General features: G+C 39.0%; 1 protein-coding gene across 1 annotated transcript; it reads right to left on the bottom strand.

Moving 5' to 3' along the window:
• Positions 1–6269: 6269 nt before the first annotated feature.
• On the bottom strand, positions 6270–7400 carry LOC110734932 (expansin-A11-like). Its single transcript, XM_021915056.1, has 3 exons — positions 7173–7400; positions 6708–7029; positions 6270–6579 (listed from the first exon to the last, which is right to left on the bottom strand). The coding sequence occupies exons 1-3, from the start codon at positions 7318–7320 to the stop codon at positions 6270–6272; spliced, it is 780 nt and encodes a 259-aa protein (XP_021770748.1). The 5' UTR covers positions 7321–7400.
• Between the last annotated feature and the right edge of the window lie 7461 nt (positions 7401–14861).

Raw genomic sequence — 14861 nt, 5'->3', positions numbered from 1 at the left:
CCATAAAAAGTTGGCATGAAACACCGGAAATAACGTCAGAGAGAAAATAACAGGCAACAAAACTAATTCTTACGCCGACAGAAGAGGTTCCTCGGCGTAGCAGCCCGCGCAGAGTAGAGACAGACTCCACTCGTGACTCTCCTCAGTCACGCCAGCTGGCCCCGACAGGGAAGTCATGAACCGCTCCACGACGCCGTCGAGGTGCCAATTCTGGGAAGTACTCGTAGAACCATAGCTGCAATGAAAAGTAATCTTTGAGCACATGAGTCGAACAAATTAAAATAAAACAAGAAGAGGAAAGGATCATCACCTCTACGACTCTCCACAGACCGTAGACAGTGACGGGAGACCCGTCGTTCAGCTGCCTACACCCATGACGCAACGACAAGAGAATATTTGTGAATGTTCCTGGAATTTTGACAAAAATTGCATGATTTTCCGCGCAAATTGGACAGTTAATTTTTCGGTAAAATTACGCGGAAAATTCTAACTGACGGTTGGAGGGTACCAAAATTACTATTTTGCCTCTAGAAACTTGAAGTCATTTTGTTGATATTTTAAAGCACCTAATATGGTCGGATAATTGACTTGAAAGGTGTGAATCATCTGTGGCCCACGTTCGGGGTAATCGAACCATCATACACTTGCAAATTTCAGCAATTACAGTAGTCGTCGGCTTTCCTCAAGCTTGGAAAGCGTTATCGGTGGATTTTTCTTCAAGTATAGAAAACCGCCAAGTCGGCTTTTCTCGGGCTTGGAAAGCGTTATCGGTGAATTTTTCTTCAAGTATAGAAAACCGCCAAGTCGGCTTTCCTAAGGCTTGGAAAGCGTTATCGGTGGATTTTTCTTCAAGTATAGAAAACCACCAAGTCGGCTTTCCTCAGGCTCGGAAAGCGTTATCGGTGGATTTTTCTTCAAGTATAGAAAACCGCCAAGTCGGCTTTCCTCAAGCTTGGAAAGCATTATCGGTGGATTTTTCTTCAAGTATAGAAAACAGCCAAGTCGGCTTTCCTCAAGCATGGAAAGCGTTATCGGTGGATTTTTCTTCAAGTATAGAAAACTGCCAAATTCCTTTGTCGGCTTTCCTCAAGCATGGAAGGCATTATCGGTGGATTTCTTCAAGTATAGAATGACACCAAATTCATACGTCGACTTTCCTCAAGCATGGAAAGTATTATCCGGTAGGTTTCTTCAGGCTTAGAAAAATACCAAACTCTTCAGTCGGATCGGCTTTCCTCAAGCATGGAAAGCGTCTTAAAAAATGTCACCCAGTGGATTCCTTCAAGCATAGGAAGCTGCCAAACTCATTTGTCAAAGATACACTGGTGCCAGATACGTATTCTATCCTTTTACTCTTTTATTTGTGGAATTAACATTTTTTTGCAGGTTTCGGCGTATACAGAGTGATTTAGGATCGCAAAACGTCTTAAATCATTCTCCGTCCCTATCGAATACTTTGACTATCGTTTTCGAAACTGACGTTTCTACAAACTCAGTCAAAGTGGGGGCTTCTGTAGACACCTAAAAATTTCTCCCCAAAACCAAACCTGATGATGAACAACCTTTCACCGCCACTATTGGTCGGGTTCAGTATTTAATCCCGAGAGTGCTTAAAAAACCGTATTTGATTAAATTCATATTTTTGAACAGTCCATGGACTAGTCTTGATGTTTGGTAAAAGCATAGTTTTAATTTTAGCCCAAATTTATTATTAGCCCAAACATTTTATTTATTTTATTTAATTATTTTCTTATTTTAGCCCAAATAATAATAAGTCAGAAAAGGCCCGAAATTATCAATCGGCACTTAAAATGCCGAATGAAATTAGGGTTAAAAATGTATTTAGACGGAAAAATGGGCTGGGAATTCCCGCGCCACGGCAGGTACCCACCGTGTCACGGGAATCATTCCCGTCAGACGGTGGGATTTCCCGTGACACGGGAAATCTGCCGTGACACGGGAAATTCCGTGTCTTTTCCGCGTAAACTTTTAACGCGTTTTCTTTCCCGTTTACTGAAAATTTCCCGCGTCACACTAAAAATGCATCGTGTCACGGGAATGTTTCCCATCTGACGGTGGGACTTCCCGTGTCACAGTACAGATTGCCATGTCGCGGGATACTTTTTTAGGGTTTTTATCATTTTAGGGTTCCGTGTGCTCCCTCAGCACATTTTCTCTATAAATACCCCCTCATTTCTGATGTATGGGGCATGAATGAATTCTCTAGTTTATTTTTCTCTCTTCTATGATTTAGCCTAAACACTAGCCTACCCTTCTTATTTCAAAATTCCTTCTTCAAGTACTCCAAGGAGCCCATACTTTACTCGTGGTTCTGTCCTTAAGCCAAGGCGTGAAAGGTAGAACTGTTTGAGGGTTTGGCCCCGAATCAATTCTATTTCATTTAATTTAATTTAATTGTTGTTTTATTATTATTTCCTTGAAGTTACTAACTCGTTTATTATTTTGTAGTTGCAAACAAACAGAATCAAAGTAAGAATTATGTTTCTCTTATTTCTATTACTTTTCTAACGATTTTATATTGTTGGAATTATTGCTAAATTGCTTCCAATATTAATGTTTATTCTATTATTTCTATGATCACCATATTGCATGTTTAAAGGGAATATGTAATTGAAAATCATGCCTAATAAGATAATTTGGACAACCGGTTTAGGTTCCTTTTTAATCTTGTTGTTAATTTAAGTGATCACAATATTTTAGAATAATGTGTTGCATTAATATTAAACCAATTTAGCCTAATAATAGTTTGGAGCGAATTGAATATTTTGTTTGTATGTCTTTGAGATCGCAGGAATGTTTTTTCACTATAAGAATCGAGTAGAGGCCAATACGGGCGAATGTGACTCCATGACTCACTTCGTACCATCATCCCCGATCCTCCTTTTGTGGTTCCGAACCATATGGAGTTAGTAATCTCATGGATTATGAATGGGGTGTAACCTTCACGGGTCAATCGTTGTTGCCTATCGTTGTCCCTTATTTGTGGTTGCCTTTTATGATCCGTGAACGGTTTACAAGTTCCTTAAAAACTTGTTGGCGGCTCCCTAATTTGCTTTGTCCCTAATCATTGTCCCTAATCGTAATGTCAATTCCCACTTCCTATGAGTGCCAAGCATATTCACCACATGCTTTTACATAGGCGCACTTCGAGCGACGCCTACAAAGTGGCATTATTTACTTTTGTTCCGTGACTAGATGGAACTCTTAATTGGATTTGGTTTCTCAACGGAGTAACAGTCTTTATTAAACTTGTACCTTGGGACGTCCTGTTTGAATTCTTTATTTTTCTTCTGGGTCGGCTGATCAAATTCAACAACCACCCAGACTTCCTTTCTCTTTTTTCTCTCTTCAGCTTTTTGAGTCGACTGAGCTAACTGGCTCTCTTTTTGCTTGTCAGACTTTTTAGTATCCTACTGATGGCTAGACGAGCAGAGGTCGGTGGCTTGAATAAAGCTCTCCGCCTGCATCAACGCCTCTTGGAGGGTAAAGATCCTCTTCATAACGAGCTTAAAGGTCAACCCGTCCTTCAGACCCTTAAAGAAGTTTGTGTAGGCTACCTCATCAGACATCCCTTGAATCTAACTTCTTACCAAATTGAACCGTATGACGTAGGAGCGAAGTCCTTCTCTCTCTCCCTGCCGTATAGTGCTCAAGTCGAGACTTGTTTTTTTGGCAAGGATGTTCATCGAGAAGTGGGAAGCAAACAAGAAGGCAAGCCTCTTGAAGCTATCAATAATGCATCCGGCTAGCGAGTTGCCAAACCATTGTTGGGCTATGCCCTTCAAGGTAACCGGTAAGCATTGGCACCACATGGCATCTTCCAACCCCTACATGTTCATGAGGTCGGTGTACGCCATGAGGTGACCCTCAAGGTTGGTGGTACCATCATAGGCATCAACCAAGACATTATTAACCTTGTCCGGTTGTGCTTCCTCGCTTATTTCCTTGGTGAACGCAGAGGTTTTTTTACCAAGTCTGAGCAATCAGATCTTCTTGTCTAGGGGCTGGACATTATGTGCCGCCTGTCCTGAAAGAAAGTCGGCTGCATGAATGGTGGGACATATTGCATGTATGGCATCTGAGGCACATACGGGACTAACCCAATCTTATGAGGGTCGGTATGGACTAACTTGCCACCTTTATGGCTCTCATGCAAGGATTGAGAATTCGAAGCTCGATGTAGAGGCTGACTTAAACAATTGCTGGCTCCTGTTATGCGCGATGATGTGTCGAGCATCGGAGAACGTTTTCTTACTGCCATCTGGCTGAACTACCCGGATGACCTTCCTTTTTCCCATTTGAGGAAGAAGGATCTTGGACCAGTCAATGGCAGGTGTGGCCTTCTCCTTTGGATGTGGATTGGGCTGCCTGTCTTTGATTGACTTTCGCCTCTCGGTTTGAGGAGTCTTCGTGACCGGCTAACCCTTGCTAGAGCCAGTCATCCTCTTGTTTATTAGGTCCTAAATTTCACCCTTAAAACTTGTCACGAATTTAATAAATTCGTCTCGGGTGACTAGAGCCTGACCCCTTATCGTGTAGGTGTACCTAGGCGGTGGTCCAGTAGACTTGCTAGGACCAGCTTCATTGTTGCTACTTTCTAGTCTATCTCTGGGACGGATGCGCTTAGAGATGAGTGGCCCATTAGGGGCCACATAAGTTTCGACTTCATAGTTATTTGTATCATGGTCCATGTGGACCTCCCCATCGACCGTAAGCCGGTTAGGTTCAGGTGGCCAGTAGCGGAGCCAGAAATATTAAACCGGGGGGACAAATAAACATCACTTAGTTTGCCAAAAATGTTAGAATATACAGATACTTGAATGGTTAAAGTTTTACACCCATAAAAATTCAAAATACAGAGTACTAGTAGAAAAACCAGCACCATATACCAAAATTTCCTCTATAAACGTATTTGATTATGGGTTCGGAATATTTGAAAAATTGTAATACTTACGTATAACTAAATAATGGAGTACTTATCATAATTCTCTTTCACAACCATAATTTGGAAACTGTTTAAGTAAAATTACAACTACAATTAATCAAATAAGTATATAGAATAATTGCTAAGAAAAGAAAAGAAATGAAATGAAATGAAAAATAAAGAAAAACTGAAAGGCATGCAGTAGGAATTAAACTTCGATCTCACTAACCAACACAGCAACAAATGTTTGTTATGGTCTAAATTTATAGGTATTTTGTACTTATGCAAAAATAAAAATTATGAAGTGCTCAAAGGGATTCATTCCCGCATCCACAGACCCACATGTACCTACAGTAACCGCTAAAACATTTGCAGTGAATTGAAATATTTTGCACAAAAAAGTATATTTAAACTAATTTTTTTTTGTCCCATGCTGGCTCCTCCAGTGCAGGTGGCGGTACAGAATCTTGAACCATCTTATAAGTACTCTCCTCCACAGACGGCGCCAAATGTTTTGGGTGTATTTTGGTCCCTCGGGAGAGTTACGTCACCAAGACTGCTCCGGCGCGGTCTGTATCTGCAAAACATGGAGAATCCGTTTGGTAGGAGCTTCGCCTTCGACGATCAAGTTAGTATTGGTAGTAGAAGATGAAATGGTGGAGAAAAGGTAAAGGTGAGATATTCTTGGATTCCGAGATAAAGTGATTTCTCTAATGTGAGAGAATGTAGGGTTGTTGTATTAAATTAAGGTGTCCCCAAAATGGGAAAAATCTCCGTACTTATAGGGTCATTGGAAAATGTGCACTTCATTAGGTCAGGATTACTGAATGGGCTGCACCGTTTTGCGGCGTTCTTTAGAGTTGGGCCCTAAAGGCCGCCATTCTATTTGTTATATGCGAGGCTAGCTAACACGTGTTAGCTGAAGAGTAGTCCACATTGGACCCATCCAAGATTAACATGTGTCCCTTTCTGATTGGTCCACGTATCCCTTTCTAATTGGTCCATGTGTAAAGGGTATTTTTACCCTAAACAGGGATTATTGTAGGTAAATCGGCATTAGTTGGAATTATTAAAGTGTAATTTTCCAAATTTGTAAGACAATCACTCAAAACAAACCTATTGAGAAATTATAGGTGACACACATGTAGTATAAAATGAAAGCAACACAAAAAAGATTAGTTGCTTGATTAATAAAGTCACTTAATATAAAACAATGATAAATTGGCGGGCTGCTTCATTGAATAAAACGCTATGAGCATGCCTCTGCCTATCAAGGATTCCATGGCTTACACCCCCACACACACTGCAAGCGCGCATCCATGGCTTACTTGAACTGTACAAGACTCGAAAACGTCTGACCAAATCTCCAATTAGCAGGAATCACATTGTTAAAAGTTTGTGTTTGGCCATCAGTAGTAGTGACTCTGAAGGACAAAGATTGTCCATTAAGGTATGCCAATGACTGCCAGTTAGCCCCCCAATTTCTAGACATCGCCATCCAGTTAGTTTTCGTTCCCTTGATCGAAACAGATTGGATTGATCCTGCTCCACCTACGTTGCTGATCAATACAAGCTCAAAGTAGTCCCTTCCATTGATAGTAAATCTGACTCCTCCTTGCTTCATACATGGAACCCTGTAACAAAATGAAAAATAATTTAATATATGTACATTTACTACAGTTGAACATATAATTATACAAGATCAGACTTTTCAATGTACAATTATGTTTCAAGTTGTCTAAGGCCAGATGTTTTTAATTACCTTTGGAAGATGACAGGAATGATTCCGCCTCTGTAAATGCCAATCTTCTCCCAGATAGGTTGCGCCATGTCAAAGTGTTGGCGAGGAGGGTTACACCAACCTCCGGCATTGTTTGGCAATGCATAGTTTGGAGGGCAGAAGTTAGTTGCAGTAATAGTTACCGAAGCTCCCTTCCTACACCATGTTGGATCCGTGTTATAGTCACACATGATTCTGTAGCATTGCCCACATGCCGCACCATTGTTGAACAATGCAGTACTTAGAGCTGCGGTGCTTGTCCCATAGCCAGTGGAGTACAAGTTGCCGTACCCACATGCTCCTCCTGCAAATCAATGATAATTTGTTAAGATTCAGTCCTATGATTCTTCGATTCGTTATGTCATGCTAAACATATAAACTTATTATTGGTAGAATTGAATGATTTGTGAATCAAAATAAATTTAAATGAAAAATAACTTGACATACCCATAGTTCCAGAAGCATCACTGCCACCGTAGAAAGTGGCATGAGCCTTTTGCCATCCAGAAGCCACAAAAGCATCAACATTAATATTTAGGATACATAATCCTAGAAAAACAATAGAAAAGGCTAAGGCGGGTTTGTTCATTTTCATGTTTCTAACTCAAAAACAGAGGAATGGAGAGGATTTAGCTAATTTTAGAAAGAATAATTTATGGAAAAAAGGATGTTGTATTTGCTAAAGTAAATGTTGGGAGTAATGCTCCCTTTTATAAGCAAGGGATTAGTCCTTTACAAGTTGGCAACCTCCTCACATGGAAAGTATATTATTGAGGTATGTAGGAGAGATGACAACACAAATATTATATTTTATTTTCATAATTTATTATAATAATGTTTTTTAGTTATATAAAAAATAAGATAAACTTGGCCCTGTTCTTAAGAAATTCTGGGCAGAGCAGAACAGTGCAGAGCCGATCCGAGCAGAGCATATTTCATTATTATTATTATTATTATTATTATTATTATTATTATTACTATTATTATTACAGAGGTTTTTCAGTGCGACAAGCCACTTGATGCGGCAGGGGTTACTTGTAAGGTGTTACTTGTATTTTAGGGTTACTTGTATTCTGGGGTTACTTGTATGAGTTACTTATAGGTGTTACTTTTATTCTGAGTAACTCCTACAAGTAACTTTAAACCAAAATCCCATACCAAACCAGTAATACCCTACAAGTAACCCAAGCAACCCCTGACAAAACCAGTAACACCCTACAAGTAACCCCTGATAAAAACCAGTAACACCCATACAAGTAAACTCATGATACAAGTAACACCTACAAGTCACTCCTTACAAAACCAGTCACACCCTCCAAGTAACACTTGACCAAAACCAGTAACCTCCATACAAGTAACCCCGTAATACAAGTAACACTTACAAGTAACTCCTGACAAAACAAGTAACACCCTACAAGTAACTCCTGCCGCACCATGTGGCCAGCCGCATACAAAAATTTGTATTATTATTATTTTTACTACTACTACTATTACCGCTATTGTTACTGTTATTGTTACTATAATAATAATAAGAATAATAATAATAATAATAATAATAATAATTATTATTTATTATTATTATTATCATTATTATTATTGCTGCTGCTCCTCCTCCTCCTACTACTACTATTATTATTACTATTATCACATTATTATCATAATCATTTAATATTATTTTTGTATATTAATTATTATTATGATAATAATTATTATTAAATATTATCTCATTATTACTTTATATTATTATTATTATTGAAAATTAATAATTAGTATTATCTTTAAATATTAATTTTTATTATAAAAAATCAATTATTATTATTATTATTATTATTAAGTTCTATTATTACTTTTTTTAGTACTTTTATTACTATTATTATCATTATTATTATAACTATTATTATTATTATTATTAAATATTATTATTAGTAATATTATAATTATTAAATATTAATTATTAATTATTATTACTACTATTAAAATTATTAAATATTAATTATTTATTATTATTATTAAATATTAATTATTTGTTATTAGTATTATTATTATCATTATCATTATTAAATATTGATTTTTAATAATAATAATATTATTAAATATTTATTATTATTTTTTTAAATATTAATTTTTTATAATATTATTATTATTAAATATTTTTTATTTATTTATTATTATTAAATTTTAATTTTAATATTATTATTATTAAAAAGTATTTATTTATTTATTATTATTATTAATTACTAATTATTATTATTATTATTATTATTATAATAATAATTCAGTATTAATTATTATTATTATTATTCAATTTTATATATTTATTATTATTAAATATTAATTATTATTATTATAATACTTCAATATAAAGTAATATTTAGAAGCAGAGCAGAGTTGAGCATATTTCAGCAAAACAAAGCAGAACAGATTTCAGCAGAGCAGAACTGCTGTGAGGAACGTGACCTTGGTAAGTTTGAAAATTTGGGAAGAAGTAAACCCCCTATTTAGGGTATGTATCTTCCAAAGGTAGTTTACTCTCGTGTTTCAAGTTAGCATTTCAAACGAGTCGTAGGTATCTTTCTTACGAAGTATGTATAAGATTTCCTAAAGTTTAAAACAATTCATTTAGATCAACAAAATATAATTACCAATATGTGATTTTTAATTTACAAATTGGTGTATTGTCTTACTTAATAAGGGTGGGGTGTGTAAAGAGGGGAAATAAATAAGATGTATTGTCTTACTTAATAAGGGTGGGGTGTGTAAAGAGGGGAAATAAATAAGAAATAGTGCAACTGCTTCTAAACCAAGGAAATAATAATACTACCTCCATTTTATATTATTTTTAAATATTTTATATCTCACAAATAATACCACTAAAAATGCAAATAATATGAGATTGAGATAGTAAAAATATTTTTAAAAATGTATGTGATGCATCTATGATAATGAAAGTAATACACTTAAAATAAAATAAATAAAATAAAAAATAAAAGGCTTAATATAGCCTATATGCCTAATTCTAAAACGAATTTTTTTTTTTCTGCTCAATATGCATGTGGTCATGTTTTGGTATGTTATGTAGCGGGCCTCTTCTCATGCTCTTAAATTCCATTATCAAACTTGTTAACTAGCGTATTTAGTTTATGCATTGAATGTTAACTCCATTACCAAACTTATTGTTAACTAGCTTAATAGTTTATGCATTGATACGTCTTGCATCATATCGTACCAAATAATTTCAATAAGTTTATCTAACTTATACCAACTTTCCCTTATTATTCCTAAAATTCTGGTGAGTTCGAAGATGCATTAATGGATGATAAGAAAACGAATTATTAACTCTGTAATATAAATATATAATTGTTTTTCCTCAAAATAAAATAAATAATGGATTGGTGTTAATAATTATGAAGGTAATTAAGATAGCTTGCTATAAAATTCTGTCACCAATGACCTAATCAATATGGATCATGGCATATTGGCATGTGCTAATTATATGTGGATGTTGAGCCTTGGAAGTTAATTAAACTAGCAAGCTTCAACTATCTCTCTTTACAATTCAACTAGTAATAAGCAATATGGTTTACGGACACCATGCAAGTACATATATGATCTAATTTGTATAGATATTTATAACTTTATTCATATCAATGAAATGAATTAATTCACCATATGCCCCTATATATACTTTGTATTATGTGGTATATCGAGATAATCAGATAAATAGTTTTTATTGTACGTACCATACACATTGTATAATTGGTTGTAATTGAAAATTGTTTATCATCTCCTAGCCAACTTTTGAAAAAACTTTTCTAGAAAAGTTTGGTCAAATTCTTAAGGTTTTTAATAAATTGTTTTCATTCCCTCAAAAAAAAAAAAAAAAAAAAAAAAAAAAAAAAAATTGTTTTCAAAAACCATTATTGATTTTTGGAGACCTTACTAATATAAGTATTATCTAGTAGGTCAGTTGGCAACATGACCTTGTGTACATTGCCAAGTTTATAATCAACGGAATTAAAAAAGATGCAAGTCACACTAAATAAGAGTAATCTAACATTGATCAACTATATCACCCCATTATACGCACGATTTTTCGCCCTAAAATTCAACATCCGTATGTTAGTTAACACCATAAAGTACGTATAAAAGTACTAGTTGGTGCTTCATCATTGGCTTTTAACTAACAAATACTTCTTGTTTCGGTTGAAAACAATGGGACCTTGCCGAAGGTCCACTAGAATGGAGAAGACTGGATTCGATCCAAGCTGTGTTGGGCCGAAGGTTTCCTGCACAGTGAACACACGTAAACTAGCCTCGGGGGTGTTTCCGAGGAAGGCCCCTCCGATGCTAAAGTCAGTACAATGTGTAAAAAGGAAGACACTATGCAAGAGAGTTTGTAGCTTGAGGCTTTTGTGGAGTATTTCTCAATGCAAGAATGAGCATATGAGTTGGAATAATCCGTGTATGAGATAATGTATGTGATGATGCATGTGTTGTTGTGTCTGATAGTGTATATGATGTTATGAGATGTCTCTTGAATGTGTTAATATGAGGGCTTTTATACCTCATCATATTTGGAGAGGTTGGGCTTTAGCCCAATTGGCTTACTTTGTGGGCTGACTTTTGACTTTTGAGCAATTGGAGAGTTGAACCTTGACCTTGGGCTTTTAATTGGATCATTTAGTGCTCAGGCCCAATTTTGACTAAATTGGACCCAAACAACTTGCCCCCCAGACCCGATTCGGAAGAATGACGGGTCGGGTTTGATTTAACTCAGAAAAGGAGGGAAGTAAATGATTTAATTGATCCAAAAATTTGAATTTAAACCGTAATTAATGAGATAACAACGGTTAATGATTTGCGGAAGTTGGACGGATAATGGGCGGTTTAATCACAAGACATGTGTTTAATGGTTACTTAGTGGGTACTTAAGAGAAATTAAAGCACAGACTCTTCGTATCCCGTACCTGGAGATATAAACAGAGGCGCGTCATTCTCCTCACTGATTCACCAACACAAACCCAGAATTCTTCGAGAGAGAATCCAAGAACCCGCATCAAAACTTCGCAAATTCCCCCGAGCATTGAGCTTAGAAACTGAGACTTGCCACTACGAACTCGTAAATCGGCAACTTTCGCTTCAGATTAAGGTAAATTCCTTTGATTTCAGTTTATTTTTCTTCGAATTCGAACTCCTTCCCCTTTTCTTTCGACTTTTCTCTTCGAAATAGTCCATGGCAAGAGGAGTTAGAGGTAGAGCCCGTGCTCCAAGAAGAGCAAGGCCGATTCCCGATCCTAGGAATAGGATTGGGACCTGGAATGGTCGAAGGCCGGAGTCTGACCATGCTGAAGGGATTAGGGCGACTCCCCTTTCCTCGGCTCCTCCTCAAAGAACGGGTGAGCCGAGTGCTTCTGGACGGGACGATGAAATTCCCGCTGTCCTTTGGGATATCCTCCCTGGGTTTTCAGAGTGGGAGAATGCCAAAGTCGCTTCGGCCATGATAAAGAACCGCCCCTACTCATGGTGGGTAGAGAACGCCGATCAATATCGATTTGCTGAGCAAATTGAGTTGCACTACGGCATTTTTGAAGCTGATGGATATTGGTGCCGAATGCCCTCAGCATCCGATAGAATCCATCGTCCACCCCCGGGGTATGTGGGGGTGTACACGAGACAGCTTCAGTATGGGCTGAGGTTCCCTTTGGACGTTTTCGTCCGAGACTTGCTGATCCATTACAACATTTCCCTATGTCAGCTAACCCCCACCAGCATCCGAAGGGTGATGACATACTTATGGGTCTGCAAGTTCTTCAGATACGTGCCGAACCTGCACTGCTTCAGAAAGCTCCATCGGCTAGTGCCAAATATTCAGAGTGGGCACGGAAGCCATGGTTCTGGGTGGTATCGGATTGAGTCCCGGCCCCAATATTTGACCATGTGGCCAAATGACTCTTCAGACAAGGACTGGAGAGGTCAATGGATTTGGGTTAGGGCACCCATAGATCCGGGCCACCCTTGTGTCTTCAGCGCTCCCCGGTACTTAGCTGAGCCTGATCCCGAAATGGGAAGTCTAGGTCCCCCCGCAGATAACGGGGCGGATCCGAACCTGGATCAGCAACATATCTTCGGCAAGCTGCCGAACCCGGGGGGAAGTGGTCGAATGCAGCATATCCCGGAGACTTGGCTCCCCGATACGCATTACGTTTTCCAAGAGAATATGCTAGCAGCTGTTGGCCTCAGCCGAAAGTTTAAGGATGGTAAGCTTCTTCGGCTGGGGCCGAGGCTTTTAACTACCTCTTTTTCTTCTCTCGCTTTGCTTTTTTATGCTGTGCCAACATATCTGAGCTAAACTTTTTCCCTTTCCTTTTTTCAGAGCGGGACGAGACCAACGTTGGTATTAACTACGCTCGTCTTGGTGTTAACCGAGAGCGAGTTGTAACTGAACGGGCCCCGTCTATCACTGAGCCGAGGCATAGGGAAGTTCATCTGGACTCTTCCCACTTCCAAATTGAGGCTGTTGCTCTGTATCAGAGGCAGAAGCCTTGGTGGAAGAAGAGAGACCCTTGGTTTCAGCTGCTGAACGAAGAAGCTGAAGCTGCCCGCACAGCCGAAGAGGTTGCACGGGTACTTGAGGCTTGTGAAGGAGGAGAAGGGTCCTCCAGAGCTGCTGAAGCCGAAGCTGCAGCTAGAGCAGCTGAAGAAGACGAGGCTTTGCTGAAGACCTCGGTGAGCTTTCAGACAACTTTTTTCTTTTCTTCTTTTTTTTTTTTTTTTTTTTTTTTTTTTTTTTTTACTCACACTCTTCTTCCCCCCTGTCTGTTACAGTCTGAAGAGAGTAACAGACACAGAGAAGGCAAAGCTCCTGTTCGTCCCGAAGATCAAATACAAGAGTCTTCAGACTCAGATATGGACGAGCAGCCTCTTCTGAAAAGGCGCCGAAGGATGGCCATCATCGGCCCTCATGATTTTCAGCAGAGGCCGATGACCATCGGCGTCGCAATAAGGGAACCTGAGGAAGGCAATGGATCGCCGAGGGTTCCCCAGCCAACACCCCAATCTCCTCAAAAGACCCCTCCGCCACCTCCTGAGATGGAGGTGGATCAGAGAACTCCCGAACCTAAGGGAGGGGTCCAAGAAGAAATCAAGGAGAGTGCTGCTGAGCACGAAAATAAAGATGCCGTGATGTCAAGTGCTGAAGGCTTCACGGCAGATATCGCAAGAGAGGTTGAGGCTTTCGTCCTCACCCCTGAAGAAGAGGAGGTCATAGTACTTGACTCCTCTGAGAAGGACGATGCTGAGACAACCAAAGCTAATCAAGCTCCATCGTCGTCCTTCCCTTCTTTCCAGACTCTGCATTCTGGAGAAATGGGTTTCTCGGCCCCCCGAATTCCAATCCCAGATCACATCTGGGACCTCATATGGGGTCAAAACCGAGAAGGAGCTGCAGCCTACTTCGGCAATTTTGCTGGCATGTCCGAAGTAGACAGGGCAAGGATCTGGTCGCTGAAGGCCACTGCTGGGATGGGCGAATCCAGTAGATCAGTTCCTGACCCAGCCAGGTCTAACCAACTGCTGATGATGCAGGTAATTTTCCTTCATTTCCTCCGAAATTCAGCTCTATTTTTTTTTTCTTATTACTTATTTTTTTTTGTCTTCCTGTTTTCAGTTCGTGCACAATCAGACTCTCACTGTAGAGCTGATTGATACCCTACAAGATAGGGTAGACGCTGCTGTGCACGAAAGGAAGGTGGCTGAAGAGGAAGTTAAGCTTGCTAAGCTGAAGCAAGCAGCAGCTGAAGAGAAGCAGCAGGAGGTTGAGGAGTACGGTAAAAAAGCTGCCGAAGCTCTGAAAACCTTCTGCGATGCTATGGAGATGGAGGTTTTTCCCCCACTGATGGAAGGGGAAAAATTCCTCCAGGAGCATATGGGAGTGGACGTCTCCAAATTCAAGGCTGCTATTGAGAGCCGAATTCAAGAAGGAACTGCTGCACAAGCTGAAGTGCAGCAGCGTCTAGAGGCTCTTGAAGCCAGCCGAATGGCTGCTGAAGAGTTGCTCTTGGCCAAAGACGTCCAACTCTCAGAGGCTGCTGCTGCTGCTGAAGCTCAAAGAGCTAAATTCCAAGAGGCTGAGGATCA

Source organism: Chenopodium quinoa, unplaced genomic scaffold (assembly GCF_001683475.1).
Source record: "Chenopodium quinoa cultivar QQ74 unplaced genomic scaffold, ASM168347v1, whole genome shotgun sequence".
NCBI classification, from domain to species: Eukaryota; Viridiplantae; Streptophyta; class Magnoliopsida; order Caryophyllales; family Amaranthaceae; genus Chenopodium; species Chenopodium quinoa.
Note: the sequence above shows the minus strand (reverse complement) of the source record. Positions and strands in the feature narration are given on the sequence as shown.

What these genes read in the sequence shown, in the direction of transcription:
- LOC110734932 (XM_021915056.1), bottom strand. Translation starts at nt 7,320, where the DNA reads ATGAAAATGAACAAACCCGCCTTAGCCTTTTCTATTGTTTTTCTAGGA. An exon ending in TGATGCTTCTGGAACTATGG is followed by an intron (nt 7,030 to 7,172) that starts GTATGTCAAGTT and finishes ATTGATTTGCAG; the next exon opens with GAGGAGCATGTGGGTACGGC. An exon ending in ATTCCTGTCATCTTCCAAAG is followed by an intron (nt 6,580 to 6,707) that starts GTAATTAAAAAC and finishes ATTTTGTTACAG; the next exon opens with GGTTCCATGTATGAAGCAAG.